This window comes from Hypanus sabinus, chromosome 10 (assembly GCF_030144855.1).
Source record: "Hypanus sabinus isolate sHypSab1 chromosome 10, sHypSab1.hap1, whole genome shotgun sequence".
NCBI classification, from domain to species: Eukaryota; Metazoa; Chordata; class Chondrichthyes; order Myliobatiformes; family Dasyatidae; genus Hypanus; species Hypanus sabinus.
Genome location: NC_082715.1, coordinates 111,355,510 through 111,370,381, shown reverse-complemented (window position 1 = coordinate 111,370,381; position 14,872 = coordinate 111,355,510). Strand labels below are relative to the sequence as shown.

The 14,872-nt window shown below is 39.1% G+C and overlaps 1 protein-coding gene across 1 annotated transcript in view; it reads right to left on the bottom strand.

Moving 5' to 3' along the window:
• The window catches only part of LOC132401348 (dynein axonemal heavy chain 8-like), an 895,336-nt gene that overhangs the window by 387,201 nt on the left and 493,263 nt on the right, over positions 1–14,872 (bottom strand). The window contains exons 40-42 of the mRNA XM_059983478.1: positions 8,179–8,283; positions 7,379–7,540; positions 1,123–1,347 (exon numbers count right to left, since the gene is read on the bottom strand). Coding sequence (XP_059839461.1) covers positions 1,123–1,347; positions 7,379–7,540; positions 8,179–8,283 — 492 coding nt within the window. The remainder of the gene's footprint in view (positions 1–1,122; positions 1,348–7,378; positions 7,541–8,178; positions 8,284–14,872) is intronic.

Below are 14,872 nucleotides of genomic sequence, written 5' to 3'. Positions count from 1 at the left end.
AACCAAGGACATGACCCACACAGCCAACACACTTTTTGTCCCTCTTCCCTCCGGGAGAAGGTTCAGGAGCTTGAAAATTCATATGGCCAGATTTGGGAACAGCTTCTTTCCAACTGTGATAAGACTGCAGAACGGATCCTGACCCGGATCTGGGCCGTACCTTCCAAATATCTGGATCTGACTTGCACTACCTTACTTTCCCTTTTCTATTTTCTAATTATGATTTATAATTTGAATTTTTATTATATTTACTTCGATTTGTACTCCAGGGAGTGCAAAGCGCAGAATCAAATATCACTGTGACAATTGTACGCTCTAGTATCAATTGTTTGGTGACAATAAAGTATCAGTAAGTACACTGAAACCTCTCATCTCAGAGGAGGAGCATTCTACTAACTGAACTGCCATCTTGCCTACTCTTGTTATACCTTTAATTTCTCAAACTTAAGTTCTAGCCTGCACTTGTTCTTGCCCACGCCTGTTGAGCTAAAGCCTGATCACTCTAACGCTGTTCAAGCACACAATGGCCACTCCACCTAAACCTCACATTTTTATTGGCCCTAGCTAAGTTACTATTAACCCAAACAATATCCCACTCCATAGATAAGATCTGACTAACCCTAGAAGTACGGACAGAGTCCATGAGTTCGGTTTTCATGTGGTATTGAGCATTTATTTTCATTCAAGGGATAAGGATGAAGTGGCATTTAATTGTTCACCCCTAGTTGCCTTTGAGAAGGTCATGCCGAGTTAACTTCTTGAACTGCTGCAGTACTTGTGGTCTGTGTTAGTCCAGCTGGTATATACAGGAATATTTATAGCCTATTACATTCATCTGAAGAGAATTAGTAAGTCTCAGTTTAAAAATCCAGGGAGTTTTTCCAAAAGACATCATTTACCACAGAATCCTTCCAACTTACTAAATTATCCAATGAATGTAAGGATATAAAATCTAAGCATAATTCATAAGAATGTTTAATTTCTTAAAAAATATTTGGTACTCTGTCTCTCTGTAAATGTCAAATGCAACGGCAGTTTGAAGTTAATTTATCATTGCTGTAAATCAACAATATAAAAGTGCAAAAACTGGAATCAAGATTCAAGTACAATTCTTTCACATACCAACTCATCAAATATGTCCCTCTGGTGGACATGAATAGTGATAAGAGTTTCAAACTGGATTCTTTGAAACTTAGTCAGGTCACGAGTTGTTTGACTGATCAGTGAATTTAGCAGCTCCAGGAACTTCTGATTAGTAGTTTGCATGATTTTTTTACTGTCCTTTGAAGCTTTAATTGCTTCCTCTGAGTCCTGTGTCCATAGTATCTGGATAGCTAAAATTCCCACCTGTAGGCAAAAGGAAACAAGGACCATATGTACAGAAAACATGGACCAGAGAAAATTCCAATGTGATATGTATTGATCTACCTTGATTACTAAAAGGGAAATGCACTGATACCTGTGAACTTTATCACCTTTATCCAAATGACAATAATACTGTTCTTCACACCTGCAGAAACTAAAGAATGCTAACTGATATCAGGCTTATACCTCTTAAAGGGATGCAAACATGGTTAATATTATAATGCAAATTGGTTGCCCTTTATAGCAAAATGGAAGACAGATGCATATAAAATTGCATTGCTATAAGAGTCCCAGTTTGGTGGAGGACTCAGAAAGTGTTCAAAAGTGGTTGTGCAGATCAGTGAATGGAAACGCCAGAGGGATCCAAGTCTGGAACGAGGCTCTAAAGTCTTGGCCCCAATTCCCAAAAAGTTTCATCTTGATTGTCAATGTTGATGAAGGTACTGATATATACTTCTGCCAGTATATGTATTCCTTCATTTACATTCTATTTACTAATTCAAAAGTCACAAACTGTTATCACATTAATACACAGTAATAACCCAAAAGTCAGCAACAATGTTTTCAACTGCCATTGGCACAATGACTGTGATTCAATATGGTTTTGCTTGACTTCCCTCTGAACGTCCCATGTCTCTTCTGAAAATCAAGGTAATGTCCCTTATTACCACCTGGTAGCTCTGATATCTACAACCATGAATAGGCCAGTTATCACACACATTAACTCCAGCTTCCCAGACAAACCTGACCTACTGCAATTCACCTAGCATTGAAATAGATCTATGGCTGATGCTATCTTCCTGCACTGCAATCACCTATGTAGTATCTGGATAGTAAAGCCACAAATGTTACTCTATTGCTATAGCTCCACCAAGACCTGGACTCCTAAATCTGGACTCAACACCTCTCTTTACAACTGGATCCTTGACTTCCAGGTTAAAAGACTGCAATCAGTGAGGACAGACAGCAACATCTCCACCATGATTATTCTTGACACCAGTGTCCCACAGGACAGACCCTCAGGCCTGTATTCTACTACTTGTACATTCACAAATGTATAGCCTAACTCTGCTCTAAATCCATCTGAAAGTTTGCAGATGCTACCAAGGTAATGGGCCATATCTCAAAGAGTTATGAGTACAGGAAGTAGATAGACAATCTTGTAATATGGTGTTATGACAACAACCTTTCCTCCAATGTCAACAAACAAAAGAGCTCGTCATTGTCTACAGGAAGAAAGGAGGGGTCATGCACACACTCATGTTTACATCAATGGTGCTAAGGCTGAGAAGGTGAACAGTATCAAGTTCCTCACAATGAATATCACCAATAGCTTGTTCTGGGCCAAGGAAACTCACCACAACTTTACTTCCTCAGAAGGCTAAAGAAATTTGGCATGTCCTCTTTGTCCCTCACCAACTGTATGCTTTTGAAATCTCAGGATTTGGATTTAATGTTCTTCAAAGATTCAAAATAGACCTTGAGGCATCTAAAAGGGTTGTTCCTTTGGCACAACCCTTCTGGTTTCTTTCACTGGACTTTTACTTCTTTGACATGTTCTTTCTGCATTCAGGTTCTCTCTGTCCTAGTTGGACTGGAAACTAAGCCAGACTATTGAAATTCCCATTGTAAAACAGCAATAAAAGGTTAATTTGAAGTGATCCATTTTAGGTGGTTAAATAAGGGTAGGACACCTACCACAAATAGTAGGGCCCTAGGGAGCAAAGGGAGAACAAATTTAAAGTCTCTGAAAGTGACAGCGTAGACAGTTAAGATGGTGAAGAAAGCACGTGTGGGATTCAGCAGGATGTTGCCTGGGATGGAATGTTTCAGTCATGAGGAGGGAGTGGATTGGCTGACAAACATGAGAAAATCTGCAAATGCTGGAAATCCAAGCAACACGCATGATGCTTTGGGAACTCAGCAGGCCAGGCAGCATCTATGAAAAGAGCAAACAGTTGATGTTTAGGGCCGAGTTTTGTTTTTCTTGGAGCAGAGGAGCTGAGGGGAGACCTGAAGGAGGTACACAAAATTATGACAGACATAGATACAGGATATAATAAGAAATGTTTTCCCATAACAAGGTGTCCAAGACTGGAGGGCATAGGTTTAAAGTAGGGAGGAGTTCTACTACTGTGAAAATATTTAAGGGACAAGCCCTGATAAATGAGACGAATTTGGATGGGGCATCTTGGCTGAAATGGACTATTGGGTTAAAGGCCTGTTTCCCTGCTGTATAACATTACTTTATCTGAGGAAGAGTTTTTTCATCCAGAAGGTGACTGCAATTTGGAACATACTGCTTGATTGGGTGATGATGGCAAGTACTCTGCAACATTTAAGAAGAGGCTTGAGCATTTGATTTGCCATCGCGTAGCATGCTACAAATCGTGGTTAAATTAAATTTATATATATTATTATGAACAAGTCTTTGATGGTTGGCATAAAGGGCTTTAGTATTTAGGATGTTGTATGCTCTTTGCTTCAGTAATATTGCTGTCATTGATTGTTACAAGTATTCCATTTTTTTGCAAATATTGTACCTGTTTCCAGTTCAAGATGGTGCTGGTGCGACACAGTAACACCTTACTGTCAGCAAACAAAGCTACTAACTATTCTGTTGATCACACTTTTTCTGGACAATGATGACTGCAATCAGTGGCCTGTAATTTTCTTTCTGGTGTTGTGCTTTTGAATCGCCTGTACGACCTGGCATTTTTGCAGTGTGAACTGGAGTCTGGAAGGTGCAGTAAGGTTGTGAAGTGGCTGAATCCAGGCAGTGAGGCCCAAGCCTGAGAGTAAGGTACGAGCCAATTTTTGGCCTTTGCTGGAGCTGAATTAGCATTGAAATGAAGCAGCACAGCCCTGGCCCGAGAGTAAGGATCAAACCAATGTTTAGCTGAGTTAAGCACTGGACAAGATTGAAAAAGGTCGGGTACGGGCTGAATCCAGGTGGCGGGGCCCAGGCCCATGAGTGAGGAACAACCTGATGTTTGGCCATTGCTGGAGTGAACTTGGGGCTGAATTAAAACAGTAGGGCCCAGATTCAAGAGTGAGGAATGAACTGATGTTCAGTGATTTAAGTGCTGGGCCAGATTGAAAAAGTCGGGGTGTCGGGGCTGGATGAGGGATGGGCATATATTCAGATTGCTGCTCCAAATATGCTTGTCTGCATTGAACTGAGGCAGTGGTCTACAACTAAGGGGTCCTGGAATGGATGCAGCAATGAACTGGCTTCATAGCCTTGGACTCACTTTTGTGAACTTTAGCTCTGAACGTTATTTGTTTACTTTCTATTTGCATGATTTGTTCCTTTTTTCGCACATTGGGTGATTAACAGTCTTTTTTTAATGGGTTCAATTGGGTTTCTTTGTTTTGTGGCTGCCTGTAAGAAGACATATTTGAAGGTTGTATATAGTATACATACTTTGATACAATATGGTCTGAAGCTAGTCTATTGCACCAAAGCTGTGAAAAGCTCAATTCAGTTTCAAAGAAATTATAACAGGGGTTCCCAACCTTTTTTATGCCATGGACCCTTACTATTAAGTGAGAAGTCTGTGGACCCCAAATTACAAGGAGTGAGATGAAGCTGGTGTTCAGGCAAGAAGATTGGTATTCCCAATATTATATTGGCAAAATTTTTAGACAAATAGAGTGGCAGCTTATAGACACTGGGAAAGGTCAGGTGAGGTGGGGACAGCAAGGCATTTTCAATACATACATGGAAACCAAAACATAGTCTGGAAAATATTTTAGATAGGAAGTAGATGGACAATAGGAGTGATCAAAGAGCTGCCTCTCAAGCTGCTGTACAAAGAGAGCCCATGAAGAAAATTCTCTGGCTATGTCTGGATACATAAGAATGTAACCCACCCCCCACCCACCCACCACCAAGACAGTGATAGACAATGAGGTAAAACAAGGTGACAATATGGTCAACTGTGTCATATGATACAAACAGATTAAAAAGAAAAGGAGGGATACTTTTGTCATTATTTCACAGAATGTTCTTGATTTGGACAGGTACATGGACAAAAAGGATTTAGAAGGATATGGGCCAAATGCAGGTAAATAGGATGGCTTAGATAGGCATTTTGGTCACCATGGATACATTGGGCTATTTCTAAGCTATATAACTCTATGAATCTATGATATTGACAAGAATCAGTTAACTACTGTGCAGAGGAAGAAACTTGATGAGAGATTCAAAAATAATTTCAGGGAAGATGAGCACACATTGTGAAACTACATTTTCAATCATTTTGGTGAAGAAAATAAAGCTGGAGATGAACAGATGGCTTGCCAGAAGAGTCATGGTTTAACTCTTTGAAGGGGTGGGTGATGACAGCAGCAAAGGAGAGGGCTGAGCACATGAGAAAATAGATTAACAAAATTACTTAATATAAGGGTTATGAAGAAATGTATTGTCAGCACTTTCAAGTCTACGGTATAGAACATTGCTGTGCAGATTAGTTGGCAAGGATATTATACACGTTTAACCTCCCCTTCTTCAATCTGTGGTTCCCATATGATCTAAGAAGACAACTATCATCCCAATACCTAAGAAAAACAGGATAATGTGTCTTAGCAACTACTGCCCAGTGGCTTTGACATCTACCATTATGAAGTGCTTTAAGAGACTGGTCGTGGCATGCAATAACTCCAGCCTTCCAGACAACTTCAACTCACTGCAATTTGCCTACTGCTGAAACAGCTCTATGGCATGTCCCTGGTGCTATGCACATTTCTGGAGAATGGACTGTAAACACAGCTACATCAGACTATTGTTTATTGACTACAGCTCCACCTTCAATATTATAATTCCAAGCAAACTCATCACCTGACTCAGGACCCTGGGGCTCAACACTTTCCTCTAAGGCTGGATCCTTAAATTCTTGATCAACAGGCTGTAATCAGTAAAGATAGGCAGTGGCACCTCTAACACAATTATTCTAAACACTGATGCTCCACAGGTTGTGTCCTCAACTTTCTACTCCCTGTACACTCATGACTGATTCTGCTCTAACTCCACCCCCAAGTTTGCAGTCTACCATAGTAGAAGGAAGTATGGATAAAATTTAGAGAGTTTACTAACATGATATCACAACAATAACCTTTCTCTCAATGCCAGCAAAACAAGAGCTAATAATCATTGACTTCAGGAAGTGGGAAAGGTACCCATGCTCCTGTCCACATCAACAATGCTGAGATTGTGGGTTAAGAGCTTCGGTTTCCTAATAGTGAATATCACTGTCTTGTCCTGGTCTAGCCATGTATACGCTACAGCCAAGAAAGCTCACTAATGTCTGTTCTTCTTCAGGAGGCAAAAGAGATTTGTCATCTCCCTGTCAACCCTTCTCAATTTTTATTGGTATATCATAGAAAACATCATTATCTTGATGCATAACAATTTGGCAACTGTGCTGCTCATGACTACAAGAAACTGCCAAGTTCTGGACACAGCATATGACATAATGAAAAACAGTGCCCTCCATGGACTCTGTCTATAATTCTCACCGGTAAAGCAGTAAGCATAATCAAAGACCACACCCATACCAGACATTTCTTCTTTTTCTCTCTTCCACTGGGCAGAAGATACCTTCAATCAAGTATCACCAGGCTCAAGGACAGCTTCTACCCCACTGTTATAATATTAAATGATTCCTTAGTATGATAAGATGGACTCTTAAGCTCACAATCTATCAATTATGATCTTGTAGCTTATTGTTTACCTGCACTCTCTCTGACATTTTATTCTGCATTGTTATTGTTTTAACTTGTTCTACCTCAATGCAGTGTAATGACCTGATTTGGATGAGTAATAAGCAAACTAAGCTTTTCACTGTATCTCGAACCATGTGACAATAATAAACAAACTCCCGTTCCAATTTCTGACACTTTGGAGAAATGGATAAATGGTTCAACTAATTGCCTTGTTACACCATTAGATCTACCCAGGCTATCCACGGGACCCTTTAACGATGAAGAGTGAATTCACATATTGCTTTACCTGACCAGGAGCTTCATACAGGAAAGGTATTAGCAGGAAGTCTGGTTCACTGAAGCTGTAGTACATTAATTTGATTACAGTGTGTAATGAAGACTGTTGTGCACTCAGTAGGTTACTTAACCATAGTTCCACAGGGCCCTTTGCAATCACTGGGGTATCCAACTAAACATGAAGTGATAAAAAGTGAATATGCAAATTAACGAATAAACATAATTACTAATGCTAATGAACAACATTTTATATTGAATATCTTTCTTAAAATGTTTGAGACATGCATGTGAATATCTACATGCTTGTCAAATCAAAATATAATATACCTTATATATTTCATTTTTAAGCTTTGAATGATACCAAACAAACAGACACATCAGTGTTATCCTTGTAGTAACAATGACTAATGGGAATGGGAATTCTGTTTGCCGCTAATAGATCGTCTTGGTCAAATAATTTTCACATTGATCAATCAGTATACTCCCACACAAAAAAAACGCTTATAGCTTACAGAAGGTGGGAGGGTGGTGACTAGTGAGAAATGGTAGAACTCTAAAATGGCTTGAGGATTTAATATATTAATAACATTAAAGCTACATTCATATGAAAATGTGGACAGAAACTTGCACATTTGCAGATCTAAATCTCTAAGCAATGTAGAAATACATTATAAACTATAGCAAAATTAGCTTCAATTGAGCCAGGTACCTCATATCCAACTGGAACAATTTTTTTAAAAAATCCCTCAAACTATTTGGATCAAGGACTTAAAATAATCTAAATCTGAATGAACTCTGATAGATATTTACATGAATTCGTTCTTCCTCCCTGGAAATGACAGCCAATATACGATCATAATCCTTTGGATGGAAAGCCACTTTATTCACATTATCAAATATTCCTGCTAAGTGTGCCTGCACAAAAAAAAGATAATTTAAAGACGTTAGACATAATTAGGTTCAAGTACATAAACTGTATTGGGCTTATTTAGAAATGTACTGTGAAACCTGTTTTTTTTAAAGCAGTCGCCAAAGTACACTGTACAGGAAGGAGGGCATAGTAGGACAGCTGGCAGAGCAGAGCCTCTTCTTGTCCTTGTGAGCTTTCTCTAGCTGCTTCAGTTTCCTCACACAGTGTAAAGACGCACAGAGTAGTAGACTAATCATTTAGATTTCCTCTATTGTATAGAAGAATGGAAAATCAACAAAAATAAAAAGGAATTAAAGTAGAATTAGTGTTAAGGTATGCTCAGTGGTAAGTGTGGACTCAGTGTGTGAAGGACCTATTTCCATGCACTTTGGCTAACAAAACTTTTCAATTTAGGCTTTTCAGTACATCAAAATTTTTGAGGAGGGCTCCAATTTTAGCTCAGTATAAAATAACTCTTATAGTCGTCTCTCACCAAGGCTATTAATCTTTTGAATCTTTGTTCATTTATTAGGAGGAACTTATGACTTTCAATACATCCCCATTTATCGTCTATGTGTATTAAGTTAAAATTGATCCATCAGTTACAGAATAAAACAATTTTAATTAATTTTATCAAATCTAGCATCATCTGGATGGATGTGGGTGTACTTGCTGTAACTTTAAGTGCAGATCCAAGACAGTTTCCAGAAAAGCCTAACACACCAGCTTTCAGAACTGACATTTCATCATCATCTGTTGAAATAGTAGTATTTTCAAGATGGGTTTGTGTTTTTTTAGAGCTTGCTAATGAATGTTTTTGGTGCTTTGTAGCTTGATAAAATTCAAATTTAGAGCACTTTCCTTAATATTTTAAAAAGACAAACAAAACCCTACTTGGTTGCTTAAAATTGCTGATGAGGTTCACTTCTTGGCAAACATCAGATCAGATATTCCTTATATTTCAACCTTCAATCATCTCAAGTCATTTAATACCCAAAGAGATGTTACATAAATATCTCCCAACTCCATTATTTTCAGATCACTTTGCTTTATAACTACAAATTGATTTTCTAAATTCTTGCAAAGCAGAATATGGAGAAATACAGATTTTACTTACATGCTTACAGACGTTCTAGATATGACACAGCAATACAAACTCTTTCAACTAAATTCTTTAAAAGGATAAAACATTTAAATTAATAATAAAATCTGTCAGGAAAGTAGTTTCTGATAAAAATAAGTATCAAATTAAAAAAAAACATGATACTAAAATAGGTGGTGTTGTAGATAATGTGTAGAAGGTTATGAAAAATTACAGGGGATCTAGATGATCTAGGTATGTAGGCGAAGGAATGGTAAGCAGCCATTCAATGAGATCAGATCAAGATATGACTTAAGTAGTGAATGGTGGGGTCCTGGAGCATGTTACAGAATAGAGTTCAAATTCAAGATTAATTGTCATTCAACTTTACTTGAATACCCATGAATACAGCCAAATGTAACAGCATTAACCAGGAGTCAAGGTGCAAAACTCAGCACCATCAATTGCACCAGCACAAGGCACATATAGCACACATAAGGTAGCAAGCACTTTTATGATATCAATAAAATACAGTCACATACAAAAATATATAGTACAGGACAATGAGTCCATGAATGTTGCAGCAGTCTGCAGTTGAACACAATACAGCTTGTCTTCTGCCAAATGATCACTGGGATGCAGCACCAGCTCCAGCTCAGATGCCACACCTCCTTTGGTGGAGCACAAAGACTCAAATGCCTCTTTCCTGGTCTGCTGTAAATAGGTAATACTGTGGCTTGAGGCCTAGTCTTCACTAAGACCGAGGGCATACTACCCCCCACCATCTGCCAATAAATCAGAGAATCAGACTTACAGCATTCCACATTAACTTATGATCACAAAAAAAGCGAATAAGATGATCACTTGCTGTTAGATTGCACACACCTTTGCACACCAATTCATCTGACACCTTTCTGACACAGGCAGCAGCATGATCTGTACCAAGTCAAGTCCTGCTCCTTCAGTTTCTCAGCCAATAAGCAACTTGCTGATGGGGTAGACCTGCATTACTTTAAGTTCTTAATGTCCAGCAGGGACATTAGGGACAGAGGCCCTGGGAGTGAAATTTGTTGAAAGTTGTGTTACAAGTAGATAGGGTGGAAATGTAATGAGATTTTCAGACCTATGTGGGGAGCTGTCGAGTGTGAGATCTTCAGAGCACTTGAATTGGTTAATTGCTGTTTAATGAGAGTCATTAATCATTTAGATTTCCTCATGGTTTTCTCAAGCAACTCACTCTTTGAAATGCAATCTATTGGTCACACAGAGAGTATTGTGTACCATTTTGGTCAGCCTGTTAGAGGAAAGATGTTATTAACCTAGAATGAGTGCAAAAAAAGATATGCTAGAATGTTGCTTGTATTTTTGGGTCTGAGTTACAAGAAGATATTGAGTAGACTCAGACTTCATTTCCTGGAATACAAAATAAATTCAAAGTTGACCTTATAGAGGTATATAATATCATGAAGGGCATGGACAGAGTGAAAGTACAGTCTTTTTCTAAGGTAAGGGGTGTTAAATACAAGAAGGCACAGGTCTAAGATTAAAGATGGGACATTTAAAAGATGCACCAAGGACAGATACTTCAAGCAAAGGGTGGTGCATATTTGACTGAGCTGCCAGAAATAGTGGTTGAGATAGGCACATGAGCAATATTTAAAAGCCATCAAAGTAAGTATGTGGATTACAAAGGTTTAGAGGGCTATGAGTCAAGCATGCTGTAACACCTGTGCAGTGCTTGTCTTATCTCATGTGTCTGGTTGCTTCACTCTTTCTGAGAAAATCAAATTACATAGTACTACACTAGGTACTAGTTGGCCATCAGAAGCTCTAGATATTGGAAGGAGGCAGAGAATAGAAAACACATACTTCTAGAGGCAAGTTTTTTTTATAAAAATAGCAATATATACAAAATATTTACATGAGTAAGAACAATGCAAAATTCTAATACTCTGTTTAGGTTCCAAAGCTCAGATATCAATGGAAACCAAATTCCGTTTTAGTTAGAATCAGTGAGATTCATTAGAGTAACCTTTATTACTCCAATTTCTCTAACTAATTAGATCTAGTGTTATTCCTGATTTAAAGGTTTACAGACTAATATTTGCTTTTTATTTATCCCTAATTAGTTAGAAAATTAATTGAATTCTCATTATTAAGTATCATGTTTAACTTCAGTTTCAGTTTAGGTAAGGATATTTACAAATTCAAATTCAACCACCCCTCCCCAAAGTTATATATATATATATATATATATATATATATATATACATACATACATACACAGTTTAATTCCATTCACAACAAATTCCCCAACATCACAACTTCTAAACAAAGTAAATCTCATTCAGTAACTTATCAAAATCTCTGTAAAATTAATCAGTACTTCCAGAAAATCAAATGCAAGTCCTTTGAATGAGGAATAACCATATACATCCAACCATATTAAATCCTATATGTTGTGAAACATTTTGATCCCGTGCTGGTTCTTCAATCTATTTTGTTTATTGGTTCGTTGGATGAAATGGTGGAACATCCATGGAAAGTCCATTCACAGAACTTACACAAAAAAAACTGACCAAATCCCTTGGTATAATTTAGTAGAACTAATTCCCGGTTACATGGTAGAAATGTTGGATACTACTCTCTGCTGATATCTTCTTGCTATAACTGGTGCTCATTATAGCCGTAGTTTCAATAAACCATTTCTCGATATTGTCTCTCCTCCAGGATTTTCACCCTGAGGATTTCCAGTAAGTAGGGAACTACTAACTCCACTTCTAACAGTTTTTATCTTTAGTGAGTTTCTATAGTTGTTGCATCTCTATCACTTGTCCATTCCTGTGTCAGTCACATCTCATTCTGGCATAAATATTTTTTTTCAAGTTCTCTTTTTAAAAATAAAAAAAATTGGTAAACCTCATTTTCATCCTTCTACAGGTGGAGTTTTATAACATTACATCTTTGGGTTTAATTAACCTGGGTTACACCCTTCCCCTTTGAATTTGTGCAAGTCCCTTTGCATACAGCTACAGGTTGCACTGTAATGGATTTGCAGTGTTGAGCATATGTGAAATCTGGAAGAGACTCTACAATAGCTGAACTCAGACCTTGGAAAAGGAACTGAACTCTTGTCACTTAAGGATTTCCTAGCTCAGGATAAGTTAGAGTTCTAGGTTTTTCTCTGTGTCTCGAAGACCTCTTGAGTTTAGGCTCTTTTTTGCAAGAATTCTCATCTGTGCGTCTTTTCTAGATCTTTTCTTCATCACGTGTCTTTTCTTCATCACGTGTCCCATTTTTCGTTTAATCTTGGACTCATCTGGGATGAACAAAGCTTCCATAATTTTTCCATTATGATTATGCATTTCCTCATTTGTTGGTTCTTCTGCAGGGTTTCTTCAGGACCGACAGGTAAATTACTTTCTACAGTGGATCTACTTCCGGTAAGTAACTTAATTTCTCTGGGTTACATCTCTAGGTCTGCAACCAGAGTGGTTGTAAGTGGTTGATTTGGGCTTGGGTTGGAGCCAACAATTCTGTTATGTAACAGTTCATGGGTTTCTTGACTCTTAGTGGGTTCATCTACAAAGTCTTGGTCTGAGGTAATAAACTTCATCCTCGTCCCCTTTAGTCAATTGGATTTTCTTCCCCTCCAACTGGCTATTCATTCTTAGTATTCCTGTGAGTTGTGTACTTGTGAACAGGGACTGGAGAATGTTGGACATCATCTTCAGAAAGATGAAATCCACAAGGGAGCAATAGATCCTTATGTAATGTTTATTTTGGCCCCAACTGGTTCTCAGGACGTACTGAGCAGATCATCATAAGACCATAAGATATAGTCAAATTAAGTCAAGTCTCTTTTTATTGTCATTTCGACCATAACTGTTGGTACAGTACACAGTAAAAATGAGACAACGTTTTTTTAGGACCATGGTGCTACATGAAATAATACGAAAACTCCACTGAACTATGTAAAAACAACACAGAAAAAACTACGCTAGACTACAGACCTACACAAGACTGCGTAAAGTGCACAAAACAGTGCAGACATTACAATAAATAATAAACAAGACAATAGGCACAGTAGGTTGATGTCAGTCCAGACTCTGGTCATTGAGGAGTCTGATGGCTTGGGGGAAGAAACTGTTACATAGTTTGGTCGTGAGAGCCCGAATGCTTCGGTGCCTTTTCCCAGATGGTAGGAGGGAGAAGAGTTTGTATGAGGAGTGCATGTGGTCCTTCATAATGTTGTTTGCTTTGCGGATGCAGCGTGTAGTGTAAATGTTTGTAATAGCGGGAAATGAAACCTCGATAATCTTCTCAGCTGACCTCACTATCTGCTGCAGGGTCTTGCAATCTGAGATGGTGCAATCTCCAAACCAGGCAGTGATGCAGCTACTCAGGATGCTCTCAATACAACCCCTGTAGAATGTGATGAGGTTGGGGGGTGGGAGATGGACTTTCCTCAACCTTCGCAGAAAGTAGATACGCTGCTGGGCATTCTTTGCTATGGAACTGGTGTTGAGGGACCAGGTGAGATTCTCCGACAGGTGAACATCAAGAAAGTTGGTGCTCTTAATGATCTCTACCGAGGAGCCATTGATGTTCAGCGGGGAGTGGTTGCTCCCTGACCTCCTAAAGTCAACAACCACCTCTTTTGTTTTGTTCACATTCAGAGACAGGTTGTTGGCTCTGTACCAGTCCATGAGCTGCTGCACTTCCTCTCTGTATACTGACTCATCGTTCTTGCTGATGAGACCCACCACAGTCGTGTCATCGGCAAACTTGATGATGTGGTTCAAGCTGTGTGAGCAGCACAATTGTGGGTCAGCAGAGTGAACAGCAGTGGATTACCTGTGTGATGGAGTTGGAGATGCTGCTTTTGATCAGATTGACTGAGGTCTCCCAGTCAGGAAAGCTAGGATCCAGTTACAGAGGGAGGTGTTCAGGCCCAGTAGGCTCAGCTTTCCAATCAGTTTCTGAGGAATGATTGTGTTGAATGCTGAACTGAAGTCTATGAAGAGCATTCGAACATATATGTCTTTTTTGTCCAGGTGGGTTAGGGCCAGGTGGAGGGTGATGGCAATGGCATTGTCTGTTGAATGGTTGGGGCGGTACATGAACTGCAGGGGTTCAGTGAGGGGGGAAGCAGGGTCTTGATGTGCCTCATGACGAGCCTCTCGAAACACTTCATGATGATGTGTGTGAGTAGTCATTGACGCAGGACATGAAGACTTCTTTGGCACAGGGACGATGGTGGCAGCATTGAAGCATGTTGGAACGATGACGCTGCTCAGGGAGATGTTGAAGATGTCAGTGAGAACATGTGCTAGCTGGTCTGCACATCCTCTAAGCATTCTGCCAAGAATATTGTCTGGTCCAGTAGCCTTCCATGGGTTGACCCTGCACAGGGTTCTCCTCACATCAGCCATGTTGAGACATAGCAGCACCTGGTCATTTGGAGGAGGGGTGGACTTCCTCTCCACCACGTCATTTTCTGCCTCAAAACA